A 27,750-nucleotide genomic window follows, 5' to 3' on the forward strand; every position below is an offset into this window, starting at 1 on the left:
GCATTTAGATCAGAGGAGCCAATGAACAAACTAGGTCTACTCCCTGAGGATGCAATTGTTTAAAAGTGTGGTTGTCTACCTGCCAAATTCGGAAAGTGAAATAAAAACTGGAACCTTTTAGGAGAGACTGCTAAGTGCATGGGCTTGCGTGTGGAGAGCAGGCACTTACCTTTCTTAAGGGGATTTAGTAGCAAGAGACTCCTTGAGTCAACAATAAGAAAATCTTTTTTTTCCCCATTCTCATTTCTGATAATTTTGCCAGAAACCCCTTTCAGGATGGCTTTATTTGATTTCCAGTACTTAAGGATCTTGGGTCAAATTCTTATATTTTCAGAATGAATAAGAAAATGGAGATATAATACAGAATTTTACCTTAGATTTCTAACATTGCAAATGAATACGAGATGAGTGGATAAAGAATCAGTATCCTTTTAACTGATTTTATTGGTGGTAGAAAAGTTCTCAGTGGAGAAACATGCTCCGGGTGACTTAGGGAATCCAGGGACATTTTCCTTTGCAGGATTTATCCTTTCTATGATTCTCTAAGGAAATTGGTGAAATACTATCCCCCTCAAGTGTTAGATCCTATGAACAGAATCTGGCATTTTTAATTCTAGCTTTGTTCCCTAAGTTGCTGTTGAATCCACTAATCTTAATATCATTAGCAGAACTACATAGCATACTTTCATTTGCATAATAATTGCACCAGCTAAATCATTAATGAAAAGATTAATAACAGGCCCATAATTGGTGAATCTAGGATTCTGCTTGGTGTTCTGGACCAGATGACATCCAAACTGTGTATTAAATTTTGATACCCACCAGGCAATCCAAAATGCATTTATTCATTTGTTTACTCTCAGAAGGTACCCAGTAAAATCTTTGTTTTAGACATGTTAATGGCTCACTGGATTATTTTGGCCACCTTCAGTGAAGGTGTGTATATTTTTAAATATATTTTCTAAGTATCATCTATATAAGCTTCCACATGTAGTAGATCAGTTGTATTTGAAAATTTCATTTGAAAAAAAAAATGAAAATTTCATTTGAAAGATAATTGTTTGTGGGGCAAGATTTTTTTCAATAGAAGAAAAATCAGTTTAATCCATACATAATTGAACCGAATTCTAATGTATTTTTCATAAAATCAGGCAAGCAATAAATGTATTTCAGGTGGTGTTCAAGTGCCGAGGAATGCAGCAATGGATAAGACAAACTAGGTCCCTGTCCTAAAACAGCTTACACTTTGGAATTGGGGAAGTAGAGTGGGCAAATTTATTTAAAAGAAACAAATACAAAATGATTAAGATAACTTACTTCTTTATACGCTTCTAAGCTATTGATACAGAGAGAGAGTGACTAATGAAGACCACTAGTTAGAAGCTTTGGTTTCTTTCATCCAGGATATTCTGTACCAGTTCTCATCCTGGGTATACTTATGAAAGAGAAGGAAGGAACTACTGAAAATCTAGAGGGAGAACATTCTGGGCAAAAAAGAACAGCAGTGCAAGGACTTTGAGTCAAGAAAGAACTTGGAGGGACGCCTGGGTGGCTAAGAGGTTGAGCGTCTACATTTGGTTCAGGACATGATCCCGGAGTTCTGGGATCGAGTCCCACATGGGGCTTCCTGCATGGAGCCTGTTTCTCCCTCTGCCCATGTCTCTGCCTCTCTCTGTGTCTCTCATGAATAAATAAATAAAATCTTAAAAAAAAAAAAGAAAGAACTTGGAATGATGATGCGACTGGAAGATAGCTACCATATAGAGAGCACTGTGAATTATGAGAGTGGAATTAAATAGTTTCAAAAAGTACATAGAATTCAGATGATGTGAACATTTGTAGGCCATGGCTTACAAAGAACATTTTTTAAAAAATGGATTTTACTGGAGGATGATGTAATCTGATTTATACGTTTAATAACAACTGGCAGCTGAAGTGGAGGATGGGGTTGGGAAGCAAGACTGGAATTAAGGAGACTGTTAGAGGAGGTCATTGAGAAGACATGACTGCCGGTTGACCCATGAGTTGGACCTGATCCCTCCCTCTCCTGACCTTGAAATGTATGTTCTACTCACTGTCCTGTTTCAAGGATATAGTCCTGAAAGGGTCATGTATTGTTGAGAACATCTGGACTGAATAGATGACTGAACCCTATTAAGGCCTCTATAAAAAAGTTTTAAGATTTTGGTAGGCTGGTGTGGAGATCTACTCACCCTGCAGCTACCCAAGATGAGTCTCACAAGCTAGTTCCTTTGCTTATGAAACTTGCTGCTTACTCAATCTGGAGTGGCCTGACATTTCTTCAGTCTTTCCTTGCTTTCCATGTTTGGAGACCAGTTTCAGATTTCACCTGGGGAACACCCCTGACTGTGAATCAAAAGAGACCAGTTGTAAGGCTGCTATAATTTAGCTAGATGAACAGTATTTCGTGGGTATAGCTCTTGAAGGGCTAAGAAATAGATTTTGGTGATATGATTACTGATGAATTGGACGTTTGGTGAGAACATAAAGGAAGTTAGAGTGACTCTTAGGTTATTGGCAAGAGCCACTGGGTAAATGGTTTAATTTATTGCAAGGAGCACATGGAGGAGGAAGAAATTGAAGTGATGGAGTGAAGAAAGACAACTCAGTGATCAGGGTGGGATTACATTGTTTGAGACGCCAATAAGCATCCAATTGGAGATACTGACTAGGCCATGTCTGAAGAATAGAAAGATTGCTATGGGAACCATCATCCTATAAAGTTGGAACTCAGTAAAGTTTCTTAAAAATTTATATATAGGGCAGCCTGGGCAGCTCAGCGGTTTAGCGCCACCTTCATTCAGCCCAGGGCCTGATCCTGGAGACCCAGGATCGAGTCCTATGTCAGGCTCCCTGCATGGAGCCTGCTTCTCCCTCTGCCTGTGTCTCTGCCTCTCTCTCACTCTCTCTGTGTCTATCATGAATAAATAAATAGAATCTTTAAAAAAATTATATATATATAATTTGGAGAATCTATAGATAGATTTTAATCTATAGATAGATAAAATCTATAGATAGATTTTAAAGTATTATCATTGTTTTTTTATTAATTTAATTGGGAATATTTTGCAGAATAGAACCAAAGCTAGAAACTTTGGTGAACTGAAGCATTCAGAAATTGGGGGGAAGAACATTAGGCAGAATTATTATTTTTAGAAGCTGGTCAGGAGATGTCACTTTCCAATTCAAACTTTCCAGTGGGTTCTCTATACTCATGATGGAATTCACAGTGCTTCAGGGGCCCCTGGTTCCCTCCTCTCCTTCTCTTCTCTTCCATGCTCATTCTGCTCCAGCCCCACTGGCCATCTTGCTTTTCCTTGAACATCCCAAATATATTCTATTTCAGAGACTTTGTTTTTGTTTTTTCTCCAACCTGGAATTCTTTCATGCCAAATAGTCACATGGTTCTTTTTCTCACATTATTTAGGTTTCTACTAAATTATCACCTACTGAAAAGCCTTTTCAATAATAACTTTCTTTTTCTATGTAATATACTTTCAGATCCTTAATAGATGATGAAAACTAGCCATATATGCATATTCAAGCTAAAGTATTTATGATTGATGTTTTATAAATGGATTATGTTTTCATATGCATTTTCAGCAGGGTCTTGTGAATATTAGACTTTAAGACAGAGAGATAGGACAATGCCTGAATTAGATTTGATGGCCATATCTTCAACACTCATTAAGTTATGTTAGGTATGATTGTTTGCATGCAAAACTGGCCCTTATTCGGGATTCAGTATTTAATAGTGATCTTGACTGATAATATTACATTACATTTAATAGTATTATATAATATCTAATTATCTAATAATGCAATGATATACTTTATATTATTTAATAGAATATGTAGTAAATTTTCTTGTTACTTGACCTGTCAGCTATCTCACCATGAGTAATGGCTGTGAGAATATTTAACTTACTTTCTGTAAGCATATTACATTTCTCATTCCTTTGCTGATGAGAATATTCTACATAAAGTGATGTGCCTCCAAACCTAAATATTTTGCAAACATTTGTTTTACCTTTGAATAGTATAGCTTTATTTTTTAATCTATATAATATGGTTTTCAATTACTAAATATATATGTTATTGATAATTTAAAATAATTGGTTAATTTAGATCAATGACCACCCACTCATTGTTGGAAGCTTAATTTTCTTTTAGTGACTTACTGAACTGCTTTCATTTGGACTCTTAGCACACAAAAACTATTTTGAAAATCAACATTTGTGCTGGGGGAAGAGAAATGAATACATTCAGCTTTAGAGTATAATTTTGAAATTGTATTTGTTTCTTAACCACTGATGTATAAGTTTAGGAATTTTATTAATCTCTTGGAGGTAAATTAGCATTTTTGGTGTGTGGATGGATCCATCCATTAAAAAAGACAAATCCCTGCTTTAAAAAAAGTTGTATTATTATGTTAAAATGTGACAAATTGTTTCTACTAAAATATTGAGTCCAGTTGTTTCATTTGAGCTTGCCTTATTTCAAAATAGCATTCAGATGTGTTAACAACCATAAAGAAAGTGGAAATCATTATTGGAGCACAGAAGCACCATGTTTAGTTATTATAAATGATTGGCATATTAGTATATAGCACATAACATAATTAAGTCACACCTTAATCTTTATAGTTGATGTGATTAGATGTGATTAGTATGAATTAATTAAATAAAAGGAAGTCAGCAATATTAGCAGAGTGTCAGCAATAAAATAGATAATTCTGATGATAAAATTTCACAAGTGATATAAGCTTTCCTCACCAATTTTTTTCTACAATGGTCAAAATATTGTAAAAGCAAGACATTTTTTATCACTTAATTTCTCTTGCTCTTACTGGTTTAGCATGAATGTACTTAAGATTAGTTAAATGATCACAAATGGGCACAAGCAATAAATAGAGGCAAATCATGAGTCTGTCTTTTCAAGAAATAGGATGGTTAACTACTGAACAGTTGACTGCACTCAATTACTATGCTGTGTTAAAATTTAGCTATCAATAAATCTACTTAATGTCTCTTAATCTAAATTATATATTAATTAGAGATATTATAGTTTTAGATACTCCTTGATCACTTCATAAAACGGGAAAGCCGCGTATAGATTGTCTTTGTAGACCTTTTAGAAAAAAGATGCCACACTATTGAATACTTATAAAATTGTTTATGATGATGCTAATAATCAACTACAGTTAACTTTGTGACAGTATAGAAATCAAAATTTACGCTTACCATTAATGCCTCCTGATCACTATATCATTGTTTTAATAATGTCATTCTTTTACATATGTATGTTTATACGTATACTACTTAATATGTTAAGATGAGTGGGGTAAAAGACATATTTTATAATGACACATAAAATGAGCATCTGAATCGGCCATGAGTGTAAAGGAGACATAAAATATTTTATACAAGTAATTACAGTATCTGCAGTTCTGGAATCTAGTGGAAAGGGATAAGTTTTGAGTATAACCCCAAGGAAGTAGGGAGGAGAAGTATATATTTATCTAATGTTTACCATGTTGCAAGCATCTCTTCTAAGTGTTTTGCTTATATTATCTGTATATATTATCTTTTTAAGTGCTTTGCATATATTATCTTGTTTAGTTTTCCCAACAACTTAATATGTAGGCATTATTTATTATGTCTATTTTATAGATCAGGATACTGAGACATAGAGTCACTAATAAGACAGTAATCAGTGGTCATTAGTAGGACTTGACTTAGTAAGTGGTTCAGCCAGAGCATAAACATGAGTAATATAGACACTCATAATTCTCACTCTTAAGGAATATGTTACACTGCTTTGCTGAATAAATAAATAAATAAATAAATAAATAAATAAATAAATAAATAAAAAATAAATAAATACATGTATGCAAGTATGTAAAAGGTCTTTGAAAAAAGGTAAATCAGAATTAATACTGGTACCTAGCTAGCAAGCAAATAAACCAACAAACAAAATCACTTCATTTATTGCAAAGCAAACTACCTTTTTAAATATGTGTGGGATTATTAAAGTACCTAGTATTAATGTAACTTCTATGAATATAGATAAGTAGCTAGCTTCAGTATAATATAGAATGCAAATAGAGGAATTGATCAGTAAAAAATGTAATGAAGAAATAATGAAGTAATAAATTTGAAGGAATTAGAATATTATGCTCATGCATGCAGTTAAAGAAGACACTGTCCTGAACATTAAAAAGAAAAAGAAAATAAATAACAATTGATCCTTGAACAACATGGGGGTTAGAGGTGCCAACCCCCATACAGTTGAAAGACTGTATAACTTTTGACTCCCCCAAAACTCAACTGCTAATAGGCTCCTGTTGACCAGAAGCCTTACTGATAACATAGTCAATTAATAAATATTGTGTATGTTATATACATTACATGCTGTATTTTTACAATAAGGTAAGCTAGAGAAAAGAATATTTTATTAAGAAAATCATGAGGAAGAGAAAAATAAATTTATAGTACTCTATTTATTGAAAAAAATCCATGTAAAACCGCACAGTTTAAACCCATGTTGTAGGGATCCCTGGGTGGCGCAGCGGTTTGGCGCCTGCCTTTGGCCCAGGGCGCGATCCTGGAGACCCGGGATCGAATCCCACATCGGGCTCCTGGTGCATGGAGCCTGCTTCTCCCTCTGCCTATGTCTCTGCCTCTCTCTCTCTCTCTCACTGTGTGCCTATCATAAATAAATAAAAAAATAAAAATAAAAAATAAACCCATGTTGTTCAAGAGTCAACTGTATATTTGCATAATAATCAGCTAGAATGTGATGGTACTACAGTGCTTCCTTAGATTTTGAGCTACATTATATTAGTAATAAAATTAGATTTAGGTAGTTAATGGGAACAAGCCAGACTCCCTCTGATGTGCTGATAACTTTTTAAAACCACCTATGTATTATTACACATGCAAAACTCATAACATTGTTATAATGCTTTGTGTGCTGTGCTTTCTGCTTTTTTCTTGTCTCCTTTATTTTGTATTGCTTGGTCTTTCAGATTTAATAACAGCCTACTATATTCAGAGTAATATTTGGATACTTTTAAAGAGGGTAGAATGTATCCTATATACTAACAACATGGTTTATGTTCATTTAAATAGATTTCAAAACTAAGTTATATCTGTATCATTTAGATTATAAAATAACTGATTCGGCAAATATTTATTGATCTCTTGGTCATTTTGAGGAAAGCCCAATAGTTAATGTGATTGAATAAAATGAAGCATTTCTCAACTGCCAGACACTATAAACTAGATTTGGTCTTTGTGTGTGCTAAAGCTGTGGAAACATGCCTGGATTTATTACTGGAAGTTCTATTGTGACGTAATTATAATGACTCATCAACTGGAACACAACACCGTAGTAAGAAACAATAAAGCAGTTCGTGTTAAAGGTAATTTTTATTTCTATCTTTAACTACACATCAGAATATCTAAAAATATCCACTAAAGGACATGTATTCTATTACTTTGTTTAAAATGCACAGAAGATGGGAAGCATTGAGAGAACTGAAAAATAGATTCAGTAGAAATTTCCAGTGCATGGCATAGTTGACAATCACTGTAAGCTTATTTTTCCACTGTGAGTGCTAAATGTGCTGCTCGATAGGGAATACATAAACACAGGTAAAACAACTACATAAATGCTGTAAATATTTAGGGGCAGAGTGTGCAATAACTCCAGAGATAACACGTATAGATGTGTACCATATCTTTTTGGTACACATTTTATTGATTTTATTGTTTTAATTTCCTTTTTGTTCAGCAATGATATCTGTTTGCTAATATGTCTACCCTAATGTGGATATACTCAATACTTTTGTTTTCTTGTGTAATGACAGCACAGGACAGCTCTTAGCATGCACAGCTACCTACCATATCTTTTTTTTTTTTAATTATTTATTCACAAGAGACACACACAGAGAGAGAGAGAGAGAGAGAGGCAGAGACACAGGTAGAAGCAGAAGCAGACTCTCTGCGGGGAGCCTGATGCTTGACTTGATCCTGGGACCATGGGATCACAACTTGAGCGGAAGGCAGACAGTCAACCACTGAGCCACCCAGGTGCCCCTACCTTATCAGTATCTTTAGAAAAGAGTTCTAGAATCTCTCATGTATTTTTCACTGCTTATCTCTTTCCAATAGGCAAGCATCACCTGATGGAAACCAAAACTACCCCTCAAGCTTTAATGACTGCTCTGATAAAGAATTCCAGAGTCCCAGACCACTCAGAAGAGCAATGATTTATTCCAAATCTTTAGTATTCAGCACTGACTTTCTGCCATGAGACTTAGAGAAATTTGCGTTTTTTAAGTCATAAACATATCTGTAATATCTGTTTTGAAATTGGGAAAGATATGTTGCTATTAAGGATATTTAATTTAAGTATGTCAAGGTTTACCTAACATACTTTTTACCTACTTGGAAGCACAATTTAAAATAATATACACTTTTATGAAGATCTCATAACTGAACTAACGTGAGTTCACTCTTTGGTGAGTCACAGATACACCCAAGGGGGGTTGTCACACAAAGGAAAATTTCTTTGCAGCAAATGAGGGGATCACAGGGAGTAAGAGCAAGGGTGGATGGTTTCCTTCTATTTAGGGTTAGAGTGAATATTTAGAAAAGGGAACCTTGCAATCATATGTAGAAGTAGGCATAAGGTTTCATATGTACCTTAAGGAACTGTGCTTTAAACATACATCATATAGGGACCCCTGGGTGGCTCAGTGGGTTAGTGCCTGCCTTTGGCCCAGGGCATAATCCTGGAGTCCCAGGATCGAGTCCCACATCAGGCTCCCTGCATGGAGCCTGCTTCTCCCTCTGCCTGTGTCTCTGCCTCTCACTCTACGTCTCTCATGAATAAATAAATTTTAAAAATCTTAAAAAAAAAATCCACACATCATATGTTGTGTTAATGATGTTTGTGCTCCTCCTTGGGTGAAGGTTTTAGCATTATAATGAGGGAGAAGTTACTGTCCTTCACTCCATGGTCCATTTGCACAGTGTGAGTTCAGTGGTTAAGCTTAAACTGGTCTGGATGGTCTGGGCCTCTGGATTTCTTTGCCAGAGCAGTCATTAAAGCTTGAGGGGTAGTTTTGGTTCCTATCAGGTGATGCCTGCCTGTTGGGTCTTTTTTTGCCTACATTACATAAGAGATAAGCTAGAAAGAACTTAAGGAAAACGTGGGACAAAGGTTAATGAGTACAAGTAGGTGAGCAGTAAAGGTCAGGTCTTGGGTTTAGCTGGTGACATTTCCTTCTGTAAGCCATCAAGTTTCAGATCTAGAGTTATTTTCTGTTTCTCTCTTCCTGTCTCCACTGTACCCCCTGCACATCGCCCTATTGACGTAGGACAAATGTTAGGGTTCGAAGCCGAGGGTCAAGAAAAAATTCTTGAGATGTCTTTGATGCAAAGAGGTGGTCTTATTTATTAAAGCATGGGGACAGGACCTGTGGGCAGAAAGAGCTGCACTGGGGTCATGAGGAGTGGCCCATTATATACTTTAAAGGTGGGTGGGGTTAGGGAGAGTGCAAGTCTCTAAGGAATTTTGGAAGAAAGGTTTCCAGGACGTTGAGAGGGCTAGCTATTGTTGGGAAAAGTTCACTTGTAAAACCTTAGTCATGAGACCCTTCAGCTGTATATCGATGGGCCATATGCTTAAGGGATGGTGGCCAACATGTATCTTGAGGAGTAGAGAGATAAAGGAAGTTTTCAAAGGAATTTTTATATGTTAAAGTAGACTTACAGGATCCTGGGGGTTGGGCTAAGATTGCTGTTTGCCCTTAGCAAAGTGTTAACATCCAGGCACCTGAGTCCCAAGGGGAATGTTACTCTGCCTATTTCAAGGATTTGTCAATGGGCTGTAACTAGTAAGGAAATTTGACAATTTTACTTCTGCCTTTCTTTCCCACATCACCACCATGTGCAAGTATAGTTGACACCAAATCCTGTCACTTTTCCCTGCTCTATTTTGTGTTACAGCTGTAGTTTGGATCTTAGCACTTGGCTTGTTAACTACTATAGTCTTCTGATTGATCCCCTTCCAGACTTTTCATTTTCCCTCAGTCCATTCTGCACACTGGTACCTGAGTGATCTAGATGAAGCAGGAGAGAGAGGTTCTTGTCTCATGGAGTTGAAGAATGAATCTCATGGACAACGGAGAATGAGCAAAGTGATAGAGTTTTATTAAGCCAAGGATACAGAAAAAGTTCTCAGAAGTGAGAAGGGTTCCAGTTAGATTGCCAATGAGCCCTTTTCATCTCTGGTCTTTTATTGGGACTTTATCAGGAAACTTGCCAGTGGTTAGGTCAGGTGTCTGGAACTAGACATGACGCTTACACACATTGTGTGAGAGTTTTTGTTTCTGGGACATCTATGATCTATAAATACGTATTGGTAGGTCTGGTTAATCTTCATAGTGAACTTTTCCTTTGAAGCCGGATTAGTTTTTGTGGTTATTTTTATTTTCTGTGCTTAACAATGTAATTATTAGAAAAACATTTTAACCTTAGTAACTGGAGTAGGAAGGGTCTAAATTTTCCTGATCTCTGTCTTTGTTCTGTCTCAGCATCTGAAGTACGTGAAATACCCTTGGAACCTGGGTAGGGTCCCTATTCTTTTCCTTACCTAAAGTCCTATCCTTTCACTATTAGTGAATGCACTATTCTAATGGTATCCTTGAATTACTAACAGGCTTCCAGTTGCTTCTGATTAGCGAAAGGCAACTTTTTTGTTTATTTGTTTTTGCCCAGCTAACTGGACCTTTCACCCTCCTGGGTCTTCATCTTCAATTCTGCCCTTTACTTGATGCCAGTTCTTTTCTGATTACATTCTTGCCTGATCTATTCTTTAGAACTATGTCAGGGAGGAAAAATAATTCTCCCTCTACCCGTCAAGATTCTTGGCTGACAACCCTCTGTAATGAAAAAGACAGATTAACAGGAGAAAAACAAATGAAAGTTTAATAACATAGTATACTTCTTGTAAAATGCCAGGAACAGCTGAGTAATTCCCTGAAATGGTCCAAATCTTTTTTTTTTTTTTTTTCTTTTTTGGTCCAAATCTTATACCATCTCTACCTAAAGACAAAAGATGTTGGTGGGTGGGAAACCAGTTATGGGAGGTTTTCAGGCAAAGCATATTAGAGAGGGCATGATTTATGCAGATTTAAGTCTCTGCCTTCTCTGCTCAGATGAGTTCCTAGAGGTTTAGTGACCCCCACCCCCCCACTTCTTAGTACAGTGAGGGAGACATAAATGCAAATTTCTTTTAAATGTAAATGTCTCCTACAAAAGGGTAACTTCTAATCTGGTTTTCAGGGCTTCTGCTGTGTCTGCTGCTTCTTCAAAATATAATCCTTCTGCCAAGGAGGCCTATTTCGGGGTAGCCAATTCTGCTTTTTTAACTGCAATTGTAAATGAACTCCAGGGCTTCACTCCTTGGCATTCATTAAATTGAACACAACCCAAGAAAGTGTTGAAAGCAAAGAAATTTCTATTACTTTTTACAAGTGAGAAGATGGAGGCAGCTGTCAAAGCCCTGTCTCCCCCTGGCGTGAGTATAGGAACCCTTTATTCAGTGTGTTGTGGGGGGCAGGGAACTTGCATATGCATTACATACACATTAAGGAGTTATAGATATTCTATTATTTAGGCACTTTGGTTCAATTGAACATGTCTAGCATGTCAACATGCTAGTACATGAATCTATTTTCAAAAACTGGCAGAAAATCCCACCTGTAGGAAGAGATCTGAGTTTTATAATGCGTTGAAGGTAACTATAGGAAAACTTAGGGGGGCTCAGGTCCTCAGCTCCAAAATGGCCTAAACTGGCTCAGACTGGCTCATGTAAGGTGAAAGAAACACCTACTAAGGGGCTAACAGATGAAACTCCTAGCCGATGTGTCTAAATGGTGTGTCTCTTGATTGGATTGGGGCCCCCAAATGTGGGCCTATTTTCAGGTGGAAGCTGGTAGCAATGGGGCACTGGAGGTGAAAGAATGGACCTGAGGCAGAACAAAGGAGGTAGAAGTTTATTGAAAACACTGCAAGGGAGCAGCGGCTTGATCAAGAGGAGAGGCTGTCTGCCAGGAGGCAGTGGGAAGGAGCTGTTTTTAAAGGTGGAAGATGAGGAGGTATGATGAGGTGTGAAATTCTCCCTTTTTTGGCAGCTGTGCCTGTTGTAAGTAGCCCATTGGTCAGTTAGGGCTTATGGATATTTTTAGGGGGGGGGGTCCTCTGATGGGCCCATCTGTTAAGCCTGGTGGTCTCTGCAAGCCCTTTCTACATTCCATTGCTCAAAGTGGCCTCCTTGGTGGGAATGACTGGTTTTTGCTAAACAAAACACATTCCTTCCTTGCTTTTGTCCTTTACCCCTCTTCCCTTCTCATATCTTTCATTTTGTCCTTTACCCCTCTTCCCTTCTTCTGTCTTTCAGTCCTGGGGTCTGAGTAACTTCCCATTGCATCCTAGCCAAAGAATGTCCAACTCTCTTCTCTCCTCTGATCAGATTCCTACTTGACTCTCAAGGCTTACTTCCTTTGGGAAATGTTACCCTGACTATCCTAGTCTGCAGTGTGGACTTTTTCCTTCATGAGAGTTAGAACACTCCTCCTTAATTTTTTTTTTAAATGGAAGACATAGTTTTTACTTTGTGACTTGTTAGACATTGAAACATTTTACTTATTAAAAACTTTAAACAATATTTTGTTTGCCTTCATTCCTGTCCATCCTTCTTAGGGCTTCTCCTGGACCAGTTCACTGTTTAATTTAGGGAGATCTTCCACCTTCTCTTTTAGGGGATTGAAATAATATACAAGCTAACCTGGAGTGTGTGTCTGTCTCTGAACTACTCTGAACTACTTCCGTATTTTCTTGATTCACATATCCAAAGATGTCGAAGCTCTGATTTTCTGGGCATGTGAAATTGCATTGTATTTACAATGTTTAAATTCTTAGTCAGCATATTATTCTAGAATCAGAGCATCTGGGTTAGTCTTGACCGTGCTGCTTACTGACTGCTTTACAACATGAAAAGGTCAACCTCCTATATGATTAGGAGTTTCTTTATATGTGAAATGAAGATTAATAACAGACTTTACATTTTGCAAGGTTATCCTGGGTCTTGGAAATAAGTATACAGTTGTACTCAAATAAGATTCATCTAATTGGACATTAATGAACTTTATAATCTAATAATACTTTACCTATTTTTAGGTGGTCAGTATATGCAAATATTAACTCATATGGTAACTCCTTCATCCTTAAAACAACTCTGAGGAGTTAGCATGTTAGCAATGAGGAAACTGGAGAACTTAATTAATTGCCCTATCCCTGGTAATCAGTGGCAGTAGTGGAATACACAGACACCTGGTAGTGTGGCTTGGGGCCCCACCTGTAGCCACATCTCACAACCTTTCTGTAGGTAGTGCTGCTATTTGTTAACCACCACTGCTCTGTGCTTGCACAGATTGCCTCAGCCCAAAGTTTACTAGGTTCAAAAATATCCAAAATCAAGCCAATTGTGAAATCAAATCCTGGGACTTTCCCCCATTTTTGTTGTATTTTCAAAAAGAGAAAAGAATGCCTTGCTTACTTGCAAAAACAAGCCTGCTGTGATAAAAGGACAAAGGGTTTTGCAAACTTGCAGGAAAATCACATGCTAAAATTAATGCATATTGAGCTTATTTTACTTACTATTAGAGGTTAGAGTATTTCAGCAATGAAACCAATGCAAATATGTTGTACAAAATATGTAGTGTAAAGACAGTTTGAGAACTTATGAGCTTTAATCCTCTTATCTATTTTAGGACTTTCTGGGACAAGTGTTTTGTACATTGGGGGAGATTGTTGGTTCTCAGGGAAGTCGCCTGGAAAAGCCAATAGTGTAAGTATTTTTTAATCCAGACAATGAAATGTTAACTCTTCAGTTTTCATTTTGGTAGTTTGGAGTTGATGAATACATGGTTGTAGACCAAAGTGGTTTTAAAAATCTTATTGAAGTTTTTTTCTAACAAAGAGTTTTGACATGTTTGTAAAGAATCATTTCTATTTCAGCTGACATATGCCATGCTGTAAAATGTTCGCAAAATGAAATGAGATTTTAAAAAGGAAATGTATTGTTTTCCTTTTTGGTTATAAGCATTAATTCTTAGATTTAAGAAACATTTTGAAAAGAGACTTTCCTACTTTGGGCCAGGGGCTATATATAGCACCATTCTTTATACCATATGCTTAATTATATGCATTTTTAGTGATTGGGATTTTAATAATGATTTTTACTACAATATTGGTTTGTAAAAAAACGAAGTCTATAAATGTTAAGAGAAGGTAGTATCTCAGAATTTTGTATTCTTACTTCACTTTCAATCACTGGGCTCCTGTTCCATTTTCAGATCATTTGCGTAGCGTGATCCTATTTTCTCCAGTTCTGAATGAGATAGAAAACTGACTTTAGATATTTTTTCCCTAAATCTTCCCCCTCACTGTCTTCCTTCTTCTTCCCCATACCCAATCTCAATTATTTGGATTCAATGAACTGTTCATAAAAATCAAATGATCTAGAGAGAATACTGAGAAGATTGTAGAGCTAACTACAATATCAAAAGGCTTGGGGAATTTTGAAGTGAATATCTTCAACAGTCTTTTAAGAATCTCAAATTCATAAAATAAATGTGTCAAAACTCTTCAAATCTATTCACCTTTGATATCCAAATACTTGAAATGTCCAAGGCATCATTCTCACATTATCGCTATAGAATTGAACTTCATACTGACTGTGTTGTTACACTAATAAGAAATCTATGAATTTTTACTTCTTTTATTTAATTTGATTTTCTTAGAAAATTATTACTGAGTGCCAATTCGAAGACTTTTGCATATCAATGCCTTTTCAACACTTCTTTCACATATAATTTATTTTCATATTTTTGTAGGATATATAAGCATATGATTCAAATATGTTTATGCTCACTTTAATATGTCAGTGATAAGTAATCTGTAAGGCAAATGCAAATATTTTCTACATTGTTGAGTACTGATTTAGGGCCATGAAAATTCTTGGGAGATCACTAACTCAACCTTTTTGCTAAAACATATCAGTCGTACATACAATACTTTGAATATTGATGCCCTGAATATTCTTTGAGCGAAAACGAAAGCAGTTAAAATATAGAATTTTTATTTCACATCAACAGAATAGAGATTTTTATGGAACTTGCTCTCATACTTTTAAATCGGTCATTTTACTGGTTATTTTGATCTGGTGTTTTTTTCTCCATAATGGGAAATTAGAGCTCTACTTCCAGAAAACTCTTAAGTTATATAAGATATTTTCCAGTAGAAAATTATTCTTATGTTAGTCTTGAAACATATTAAAAAGTTGATATTATACTGGTTGGAAGGTGTGGTAGATATAGTGTGAGATGTGGTTCTTGTTCAGCTGATTCAGTAATTCTCACTAGACCAACAAAAACACATTCAGGCAATGGGTGGAGATGTCTAGAGTAATAATTATGCAGATATTGGGAATATTTGCTGGCAGTTGATTTATTATCATCTCACATAATCAGGAAAGATGAAATGCCCATTATGTTTTTCCTCATTCCTGCTGAGGATGGGATAGCATAAATGAGACAAAGCCTTAGAAATCTGTGTAGGCAACAGGAAGCTGTTCTAACTACTCACTTTGCTTCATCTATAGGGTCTTTGGTAATATAGGCAATTTTATTGGAAGTGTTGATATTATCTCTCTCTTATTGACAAAGGTAGAATTCATTCAATTTTTAAAGTATATGTAACTAATGTTTTATTCAACCTTTGACTCTACTGGGAAGTCTTTTCAGGTAAGTAAATATTAAGAAAAGGGTTAAAAGGTGGACTTATTGTTTGAGCAGTGAGAGTTCAAAAAGAATTTTTTTTAAAGTAAATTTAACTAGGCAGGCATGTATTAATATTAAATGGGCAATGAAATATAGAGCTTGAGTGTAGCAAAGAGATTGGCGACAAAAGAAAGAAGCAAAACATAAAACTGTAAGAATGGCAGTGTGGTGGCCTATTACACGAGGGAAACCCAGTTAGATACTTGAGATAAAGAGAAAACAGAAAGAGGTGAGAGAGGGAAATCAAATAGGAGAGACTAATCAAAAATAGGAGAGTAAAAGTAAATATAATTGGCTTGCTGGGGGAGTAATATTTTTGATTTATTAATTAAAGCATTCAGTAATATACTCCTGTGCTCTTACCTGAGCAGTTACTCCATCCCAGGTGAACAATGGGAGAAAAATGCATTTTTTAAAAAGATTTTATTTATTTATTAATGAGAGACACACAGAGAGAGAGAGGCAGAGACACAGGCAGAGGGAGAAGCAGGCTCCACGCAGGGAGCCCAATATGGGACTCAATTCCGGGACTCCAGTATCATGCCCTGGGCCGAAAGCAGGTCCTAAACTGCTGAGCCACCCAGGGATCCCCGAAAAATGCATTTTTATTGTAACCCACCATCTTGTTTGAGAAAATATTATCTTTTATTAAAAACACTAGCTATGAGAAAGTCATGTGTATAGAGAAAGGAGAGCATGTAGATGGAAGGACAGGGTCTACTGGGCTGAGCATGCCGTCTTGGGCTCTTGGAAGTTGAAGTGCTCTGAGAGAAGATTCATCTTCTTCAAATGGCATTTTATTCCCTTACTTCAACCTCAAATGAAAAGCAATGAAAATCATTTATTTTTTTTGTTTAAAAGTGTAGTTTGGTTGAAGAAAAGAATGAAATGTTTGCATAGAAGTTTTATCTGCCCACAACGTGGAAGTAGGCCTTCAAATCAGCTGGTCTACTAGATGGATGCTCTCAGGTTTCACACTCCACCCCTGCTCGCCTCTATTCACTGATATTTTTTTCTACGTGCTTGATTTTTCAAGCCAATCTAATGGACAAGTGGTCGGGGAGAGATGGGAAGGTTGGAAGGGATGAGAGAAAGGTTTTGGAAGAAAGGATAGAGCCAGGGAGAATGTCAGAGATGATACAAGATCAGGGAAGTGTTTTCTCACAGGAAACTTGATGATAAACATGACTTCTAAGGGAAGATATCATGTTTTATCATATAATATATAAGTAGAGTGGAATACATGAAATCATGGCAGAAAAAATGAACTTCATGTTGGCAAATAATATGTATTTAACATGTAGCTCTTACATCTGTTCCTCACAGTCCCCTCTGCTGCCTCCTGCCCCACCGAGTGAAACTGCTCTGGGCTTAGCTATCTAGTTAAAGATAACATTGTAAGATGGTCACTAAACATCGCACTGTTCTGCATGGTTGGTTCCTCATGGCTGGAGATAGAAATAGAATTTGTATTCTCTCCTCTTGCAGCCATTACTTTAGCCAATCATTTGTTAAGGAGTTGGAGGGTTTTTCCTATCTGGATGGGTATAGGCTTTGGAATTAGAGCATAGGACACCTCCTGAGGCAGATAATCCATCTTCAGTTAACAAAATTAACTCATCCTGAATTTAAACAATCTCCCTGTGTCCCAGATGTTATTTATCTTAAATAGCATTATCTAAGTGATTTAGGGCTTATTTACCAATTTGTTTTAGATTAGAGATTTATTTTCCAGTTAGTTTTTCATTTAAATTTTAAGTTATTCAGGGATGCTTGGTTGGCTCAGTGGTTTAGTGCCTGCCTTGGGCCCAGGGCATGATCCCAGGATCGAGTCCCACATCAGGCTCCCTGCATGGAGCCTGCATCTCCCTCTGCCTATGTCTCTGCCTCTCTCTCTCTCTGTCTCTCATGAATACAAAAAATAAATAATTTTAAAAATTTTAAGTTATTCAAAAGATTCCATTGTTTTCTTCCCTTTAAAGGATCTAATTTAGATTATTTTCTGTTAAGGTATTAAGAATAATTTTTTTTAGCTTTTTGATTGCAATTGAGTTATATCTCCTCAGAGGAGGAATTTTAAAAATGACGGTAACTATAAAATTTGGAGATTCAAATCAGATATACTAGAGCTTTAAATTGTTTATTACTAACCAAGCCCTTGAAAACTAAGTTGTATTTATTAACAAAGGAAAAACAGATTTCTAGTACATAGGCTCATGCTCAATTAAATACAGAATTTGGATTTAAAATCAAGTCTTTTTGTTTTCTGTGTTTCAGTTATTGTCACTTTAAAAACAGATTTTATTTTATTATGAGAATAAAATTTATCTTTAATGATTTGTAGGAACTTAGGTGAATTTTTTTGGAATTGATGTTCAAGAATTTTTAATTTACTTTTTAATAGCAGCTTAACGTTTTCACAATTTCCAACAGTCTGTTCTATTGAATTCAAGTTCTGAACAAATTTGGATTCCGGTTTTGAGCAAACACATTTTTCATATCTTAATTCCATCCAACATTTTGGTCTTTTCCCTGAACCCTCCTAAAATGAGTCTTGTGCTACTTAATTTGTCTGCAACATTTACTGTGTCTTCCTATGACTCATCGACTCCTCTCTTTAGATCGTCCCATTATTATTTACCATTATACCCACTCAGCAGTGTGTTTTCTCATGCTGGGAGATTGTATCCAATTTTCTGCGTGATGCTGTCAGAGAATCTTACTTCTTCTATCTTTAGGGAGCTTAGTGATGGATTCAGCAAAGCCTTCCAAAATGCTGGAATCAGCACCAGTTTAAGAAAGATTGCCATTCTCCCCTCTGGGAGGAAAGCATTTATTATGTTCATCAAGTAATAGACCTGTTTGTTCCTGTTTCGCTCATCCAGGCATGATTGGTTCCATATAAAAGGATGGAGTGAGGAGGCAGGGACTGGTTGTGATTAGAAGGAAGATTCTTACTCCTTAGAGAGGAGGGGGAACTCCATGGGTAACTGAACTGGCAACTGTTTGGGCTAAGGGAAAAGATTATGTTCTTTGTAAGGTGGCTATAGCAGCTTGTGAGCTAGGCAATCAGTAGTGGGAAGAGGATGAAGGGAGGGACCCAGGGGAAAAGAGTACAGAGACAGGGACTCAGAGCAGGTGATAAATGGAAGACCAGCTTGCAGTTAGTTGATTGAGGGACACCGTGATCCCAGCTCTGACACAGGGTTCAAGGACACAGCGTACTGGGTGCTGAAGTTCAACAAGAGAAATATGGGGAGAGGAACAGAGCAGACAGGAAGCTGCAGAATAAGGCAGAAGAAGAAGACTTGTGGGGGACTTGGGGCAGAGCCTTAAAGATCTGATTCAAATGTGGCCTGATTCTGAAAGCTATGCTGTGGCTGTGGGTGCATGTAGATCAATCAGTGAGAGAAGGAACTGGAAGAGGAAGAATAGGCAAATGATTAGTCATGAAGGTGAGAAACGTAAACTTGCCATTAAGCAGAGCACGTCTTTATTGTGCAACATTTTGTATATGAAAATATAGTCAACTTTGTGGGCAATTTTGACCTTCAAAGTCATCTTCACTTTATTAAAGATCAGAGTGCTACTTAGAGTGATACTGTTATATTCCCTGATTTATTTTGTTGGAAAGAACACTGGACTGAGAATCAGAATATGATGTTTTTAGTACCATCTCTGCTGCTAATTCTCTAGATAACATTACAGAATTTGTATATCCGTGTTATACTTTTATATCTGGGGGTTACATTTTTAATATGAACAACGTAACCTAGAGATAAATAAATAGCCACTGTAACAGAGTTGACAATACATGGGCTTTGAGGGCAGTCAAATTTAGGATCATAATTTGTTGGGTATAAAATATGAGCAAATTGCTTTAAATTCCTGAGCTCCAGGTTCCTCATCTGAAACATATGAATAATATACTTTTTAAGAGAGTTTTAAGAAATAGAAATACTTTATATAATAATTTTGTCATGGAGGACACCAGAATTTAATAAACACCCAAATTGTGGTTATTATTAATGTTGTTTTTGGTGTTAAATATAGCCAGCGTCTTTTAGGAAAGACTTTTTAAATGAAATCACTGAACAGTCTCTCCCACCCCTCTCTTTCTCTCTTCATTCCTTTCTTCCTTCCTGTCTTTCTGTCTTTTTGTCTTTATTTATTTTCCTTAGAGAGGCATTTAGCTAGGAATTCAGCAAGATTAGATAAAGGACAATTTTGAACCAAACTTAATTACATTTGTTAAATGCAACCAAATATAAATATTAAAAATTATTTTGTCTATTCTCAGTATAGAGCTGAAAAATCAGACTGTGAGGGAGTTAAATTTCTGCTTTTTATTAGTTTGGGTTTTATAAGATGGTGTTATTTCACTGGAAATGTCTTGAATTTGTAGAGCTTTGCCCACACTCATTTGTAATTACAAAATGTCATCTAGAGTACAGTATCAATTAAAGATTATTTTTCTTCAGTTGCAAAGATTCCATTGAAGTGTATACATAGTAATTTTTATACACTTCTAACACATTAAAAATTGAACAACTGATCACACCTTAGAGAGATGTTGGGTGCTTCATGGATCTGGTGTAAAGCACTTACCAACCTCTGGGAGTCTATATGAAAAATTGTGTGTTCTCTAAAGACCAAAAGTAGAGGCAGTTTTAGGACATTTCCTTACATATCTTGCACAAGATTATGAGTCTTCTATATAACGGAAACTTTAGTAAATGTTCAACTGGCCCACTTTCTTACATTCATTTGTCGATCTGAGCTCATGCTCTGGAAAAATCTGCAGAGATAAAATTGTTTAACCTAAAAGAGCAGACTGTGTATAGCTGCAAGCGCCCACACTTCTCTGGTCTCTGCAGAAATTCCAGTAGTTATAGGTAAAAGCATATAAATAAAGAACTAATCTGAATAGATAGGCTTGCAAAGGATATGGCCAGTCAGGAGAGATATAGGTAAGATAAATAACATTTTTCTCAAAATAGTCCTGAATATCATCATCAGAGGCAAGCCCCAGAATGGTTGATGTGTTGTTCTGATTTGGATGTTATATTTTCCTGTTCTTATGAAGCTTATTATATACAAGTAACTTTCGGGCATCGAAATTTAAGAAAGAAAAAAGGCAAATCATTTTATGTTAGTGCTTCCTATATAGGCTATATTTATTGCCTGGATTTGCTTACTTTTCTATCAGACAGAACTTCAGTATCGTAGAGGTTTTAAGGATTCTTTTTTCTTCTTCTTTTAATTCATTTATTCAATAATCTTTACTGAGAATTCATAATGGGCCAGAACTATTAGGGACTAAGCATACAATTATGAAAACACAGAATTGTTCCTGTCCTCATGGAGTTAATCATCTTTTCATTAAATGAAGAGTCACACAAATAAATATAATTACATATTGATATAAGCCCTTTGAAAATTAGAGTACAGGCTTGGACCAGAATATATAGGTATTTTTAGTATTTGAATTTTATCACAAACACAGTGAGAAAAAGCATGGTTTTTGTTCAGAGAGGTTCTTTCACTTCTGTGTGCAGAATAATTGTGGGTAGTTAACAGAAAGATTAGTAAATTAATTGCTGTTGAAATAATCTGGTTCAGAGAAGATGGTAGTTTGGACTACGAAAATGAAGAGGAGTAAGCTGATTAAAATATGTTTTTAAGATTCATTTCACAAGGATTAATCAAGGCTGATAGTCTTGATTAAAAAGGATTTCAAGGAAGACCTTCAGATCTCTTGTACAAGTAACTGAATGAATGGATGTATCATTTTCTGACAAGGGGAACATCATCCATTTCTGGGCTTTCCATAAGTTAACAATGTTTTAGGAAGAAGTGGGTCATTCTATTTCCATTTGCGAGTATAGACATTTGCAACACTTTTTTAATTTATATTTTTCTAACCTCATTGAGTTGGATTGAAAACTAATGGAAAAATCTTAACTGAAGGAAAGAAATGATAAGATATGAGCTGTGTTATTTTGGAAGATGGCTTCTAAATTAAATAGTATCCACCTTTGTTGAATAAACATTCCTAGTTTAATTTAGTATCAGATAATTTTCTAATGGGTTATTTTGTATAGACAATGTTTGGAAATTATGTTGAATAAAATCTTTCAGAGAAATTATAGGTTCCTCTACAATGAAATTCATTGTTCCTTTCTTTTTTCTCCCCTCTTAGGTATGGCATAATTTGCTGATTCTGGGACTCAAGATGTAGGCTAGGAATATTAGTTCTGTAGTTAGGCAAACCATTAGGTGAAGAAAGGCCTTTATGGGCCAATCTTGGCATAAGCATCTTGGTCTGAGCTCTAACCCACTGATGAGATGAGTGTTTGGAACAAACATTTGGACATTGTCTATGTTCCTGTACATATACACAATTGTTTCTTTTCTTCAAAGCAATTGAGAGGGATAAGTGAATTTTTAAAAAAATAATACCAGTGGTTGACTTGATTGAATTCTTATCATGTGTCAGTCACTATAATACCTGCTTTACACCTAATGACTTCTTTAATCCTTATAGCACCATTATGAAGTAGATAAGTATTCTAATTATCTCCATTCATCAAAGAAAGGAACTGAGACAAAGATTCTGGAGAAACCAAGCTTCAAATGTGCTTAACTAGAGCATTATATTGCCTTCACAAATGAATATATTTATTTGGCTTTGAAGAAAATTTAATTTTTTAAATTTTATTTCATTTTAGTAATAAAAAACTATTTACTTAAAAGTCAAGAACATCTCTGGATGATAAGAAGAGCTTTCAAGAGCTTGACCTATTTTGACCTAGGTCGTTTCAAGTATGAAGTTCCTTGGCACTATCTCTTACCCACACAACTCTTAATGCAAGCACAGTCCAAGGTAAAATTTTTTTCCTGAGGTAAATAGAGCTTATATCAAAAAAAAGTTTCTGTTTATCTTGCTTTCATCTTGGGTCATGAAGACTTATCTTCTTTGGGACTACACTGGGCTTCTGTAGGGTATGTGGTTAATTCTTCAGTTTCCTATGAATGCTAAGAGGAAAACAATAGCCCTGGCAGGGCTAACCAGTCTCCATTCTAGGAGTACTGCCCCCATTCTCTCTGTGGTCAACCAGAATGATAGCACTCTTCTCCAGGGGTAGCATTAAATTTTCTAGAGCCAACACAATCTATATAGGAAGGCTGTTGGAAGGAATTTAAATCCATATCTAGTTTTTGAAAGAGGTAAATAAACAGATGAGATTTATTTTCCTGATCTAGAAAATCATCATTCTGAATTCATAGTGTGTTGCCAAGTTAAGAGCACCAGATACTTACCCTTCCTGGTTATTTCTTCCATTTGCTAATTCAGGATGACATGCTTCCATTTCTTTCTTTCTCTCTTTCTCTCTTTCTCTCTTTTTCCTTCCTTCCTTCCTTCCTTCCTTCCTTCCTTCCTTCCTTCCTTCCTTCCTTTCTTTCTTTCTTTCTTTCATGCTTCCATTTCTAAAAACAATGAGCTTTCTGCTGCTTTCTACTCTTCCAAAGTTCAGGGAGGAGAGATTAAACATATTGTTAATTATGTCTTTATTTTAAAAACCTTTGCGAATGGGATGCCTGGGTGGCTCGGGTTGAGTGTCTGTCTGCCTTTGACTCAGGGCGTGATCCCAGGATCTGGGGTCGAGTCCCACATCAGGCTCCTGCAGAGAGCCTGTTCTCTCTCTGCCTATGTCTTTGCCTCTCTCTCTGTCTGTCTCTCATGAATGAATAAATAATATCTTAAAAAAATTTTGTGAATAATTAGCCTTGATTGGGCTATGGTGCCATTCTTGCAATACAGAACCTTGCAGTACAGGCCGCTCTGAGAATAAATTATAGTAAGTGAAAAATCTCAGTAATCTTTACAACTCACTGCCTACTTTGATACCAGTATTGATTAGACTCTCCCAATAATCATGTAGATAGAGCAACTGAATCTCAACTTTTTCCCGATTTAACTCTGATGAAAGACTCAAAACATAAAGGACAATTTAGTAAACTGACATTTTCAAATACATCTAGATTCCAACATATATTTCTAGTCATTTGAATGAATGTATTCAGTTTTTTTAGTGTAAATATACCACTTCTAGCTAACTGAATTGTTAGCTTCTTCCAACATTTAGTAAAGTTTCTTACCCTCTTCCTTTCATACTATTTTTGTTTAAGTTCCCTATTGTTCTGTCTTAAGCAGGTCCACTTAAAAAATAATCAAAGGAATACACAGTTGATGTTCTTGTTCTGTTCTCATTAATTCTTCTGTTCACCATGACATATGTGGTTTCCACAGCATGTTGAAGCAAAGTACCAGAACAGCCTCCCAAAATTCAATCAAGATGCTGAATGCTTTTCCTCCATCTTTTCTTCTTTTAACAATTGTGAAAAGACTTAAAAAGAAACCATTATATCCTGTGTATTGTAGAGACCTGTTATTGGGACTTGTAAATAGTAAGATTCAGTAAATGTTTATTGAACTGAATTTTCCAGAATAATAGTCACATTTATATGTTTTTTTCTTTCTTTTTTGTTAAGTACACTGTCTCTCCTGCACATTATGGCTTTGCACTTCAGGACTTGGAACAGAATTTTTATATTATAATAGTGTTGTACATCTGTATTTTACTACATTACGGATGCAGAGTGTGTCTTCAGTAATACTAGCAACCTAATATTTCTAATATTTCTGGAGATAGATGGATAGATCTAGTTTATCACAGCCCAAGTAAAGTAATTGTTTAAAAATTTTATTTGATGTGGTATTTGAGGGCTAGGTTCAGATCAGTTTTGCCAATAATTACTATTTTAAATTTATTTATTTATTTGTTTGTTTGTTTATTTATTTATTTATTTGACACAGAGAGGGAGAGCACAAGCAGGGGCAGCTGCCAGCAGAGGTAGAGGGAGAAGCAGGCTCTTAGTAGAACAGGGAGTCCAATGCGGGGATTGGTCCCAGGATCCTGGCATCGTGACCTGAGCTAAAGGCAGACACTTAATTGACTAAGACACCCAGGGGCCCCTATAATTACTTTTAAAGAAAATCTTAGGGCAGCCCCGGTGACTTAGCAGTTTAGCGCAGCCTTCAGCCCATGGCGTGATCCTGGAGTCCCGGGATCGAGTCTGATGTCGGGTTCCTTGCATGGAGCCTGCTTCTCCCTCTTCCTGTGTCTCTGCCTCTCTCTCTCTCTGTGTCTCTCATGAATAAATAAAATAAAAACCTTAAAAAAAAATCTTAGCCTCTCTCTCTCTCTGTGTCTCTCACGAATAAATAAAATAAAAACCTTAAAAAAAATCCTAGTCTCCAGAGATTATAAGTAGTTTACTCTGTTTTTATTATTAAAAAACTATTTATCAAATAATTGTGTACTCATTATGATTATGTATCATGATAACTGTCTTGCTTTTGTTTTAATGTCAACATTTATATTCTGACTATAAAACGAGATCATATTTAATTTAATTATAATGTTAACAAATTATAGGGTAGCAGATGGATTTCTTGAGCACAGTCTTTAAGATTTTAAACAAAAGTTGTAGTTGCAGTTTTCTGGCATTTGACATATTTTAACAGTAAAAGTAAAGTAGTATGTTTTTGTGGTTACTGTATAGTAAAATCTTAAAAATGACACCTTGTTTGTATTTTAGAGACAAAGCATATTGCATGGAAAGATAAATGCATGAGATTTAAATTAAATGAATTATTAGTTTTGAAGAACTACCTGCATGGATGTTTTGTTTTTGCCTTTGGAAATGACGTAATTTTCTCCTGTAATCAGATTTCAAAAGAAAGCTGATAAGCTAAAAGTATGTTTCTTTCTATTTGAACATTAGTGTTAAAGTTTTCAATTATTGAGCTATTTATGTGGCTTTGATTTTTCTTTGTTTAACAAGAAACACGTGGTATCTTATGTCATCAACCCCAGCTATTTTCCCTTCCTGCATCTACACCCCTGAGCCCTGAGCACCTCAGTGTCAGTACAGAACCAAATGGTCTGCTGACACCGCTGACTCCTGATCTCCAGCCTGGCTTCAGCCTTCAATACTCTGTGACTTTTGAGGTACAATTCTCCTTTCTCCTTAGGAGCTTTTTCAAAGGATATAAATGCTTCCTTCAGGTCCTCTGTCACATAACCTTTCTTCTCCTCATTCCCAGCCTTTTACAGCTTTACCTTTTGACTCTCAGAGAAAATAATACCACAAATTATGGTAGTTGCTATATTTGTTATTTAACACTCTATCAGCCTTTGTGAGGAGCCTTCCATATATTATAACACTTATTCTTTCTTCAACCTAGCAAAATAGGGATTATTAGTCATATTTGTGCAGATGAACAGATAAGGCTTAGATAAATCAAATACCTTGCCAGGAGCTGAACTGCTTTTTAAAAATCAGATCTGACCCCTTAATCATTTCTGTTTTTGGTTTACTGAAGAAGAGGGGCAAGATAGAGTTCACTTCCTCCCCCCTTGGTTTAGTTGAGCATACATTTCTCTTCTCTACCTCAACAACTGCCTCAATTTAAGCCCTGGATTGCACTCCACCTAGAGACCATGCTTGTGTCTTCAGCTTGTCCCACAGACATGCAACTCCGCCTGTACCTTGTGCGATAGCTCTGCCTCAATTCTTCCCATCGTGGCAAATAATATTCAAAGACTCTTCTTGTACAGCTTCTCAACTACCACTACCTCTTCAACCCAGTCTTCATGATTCTACTGAAATGGCTTGCTTGGGTGGCCCTGGTACCTCCTGTGTGCCCTATCCATAGGTGCTTATAATTTCTATCTTATCTGGCCTCTTTGTGACATTGGGTGCTATTGACCACTTCTTTGAAGCTTCTCTCCCCTTGCTTTCATGACACCGTCTCTCTTAGTTCCCCCTTGTGGCTCCCTAGATAGTCCTCTTCACAGGCTCAGGAATGACCTGAAATTATGCACAAAATGCTGGGTGACATTTTTCTCCTGAAAGTGTCTCTGGCTTTTATTAGAGTCCCACATGTGTCTGTGATTCACCCTACAGGGTATGTTACTCTGGATGATGTCTTATATGTCCCTGATTTCAACTGTCACCTATATACCACTGAGGCTTACATCTTATAGCAATCATATTTCTTTTGTTGGCTCTAGATGCATATGTACAACTGCTTACTGACAATAGATGTCTCCAAGAAACCTCTACTTGAATATGCCTCAAAAGCAAGTTTGTCATTTATTCCACCAAAACTCCCCCTTCTGTGTCCTTTCTCTGTGGTAGCACCACTAGGCAGTTTTCTAAGCGAGAGAGTGGGGAGTCCTTTTAGGCTCTTTCTCCCTCTCTCTTTCTCAGCAGCCACACTGTCCATCTACTGTCTTGCAGCAACCCTTCTTACTTAAGTGTACATCTCTTCCTGAGTGGCCTTGAGGTCTGTTGAGGTCTGTGAGTACTGTGTGCACCAATCTCATCTGCATGCAGTAGCTCCTACTGACCTTTTTGGAGTCAGATCTAGCATTCAGCCCTTTTCTCAATTCTTCCCCATAACCTTTGGGGGAGAAAACTCAACTCTGCAATGACACTCGAGACCCAGCAGTGTACTCGCATATTTCCAAACACACATCATGCTCCAAGCATCTTGAATTATCTTCAGTAGACCATTTTCTTACATCACTGTGTCTTCTTTCCTACTTCACTATGCCTGACTCCTGTGTCTGGAAGGCATTTATGCACTTTGCCCCACTTGCCAGTATGCACCCATCTTGTTAGTCACAGTTCCTATCACCTTCTCTGTGAAATCTCCCTGGGCTCTGCAGACTAGGATT

General features: G+C 36.4%; 1 protein-coding gene across 3 annotated transcripts in view; it reads left to right on the forward strand.

The window, feature by feature from the left end:
• CPNE8 (copine 8) overlaps positions 1 to 27,750 on the forward strand; it is a 360,644-nt gene that overhangs the window by 72,552 nt on the left and 260,342 nt on the right. For 2 of the 3 annotated variants that reach the window (XM_025455580.3, XM_025455581.3), the window contains exon 6: positions 13,868 to 13,944. In XM_025455580.3, coding sequence (XP_025311365.1) covers positions 13,868 to 13,944 — 77 coding nt within the window. Of the gene's footprint in view, positions 1 to 13,867; positions 13,945 to 22,700; positions 22,824 to 27,750 lie in introns of those variants that run through there. The other variant, XM_035707441.2, reaches the window with a different exon arrangement.

Source organism: Canis lupus, chromosome 27 (assembly GCF_003254725.2).
Source record: "Canis lupus dingo isolate Sandy chromosome 27, ASM325472v2, whole genome shotgun sequence".
Lineage (NCBI taxonomy): Eukaryota > Metazoa > Chordata > Mammalia > Carnivora > Canidae > Canis > Canis lupus.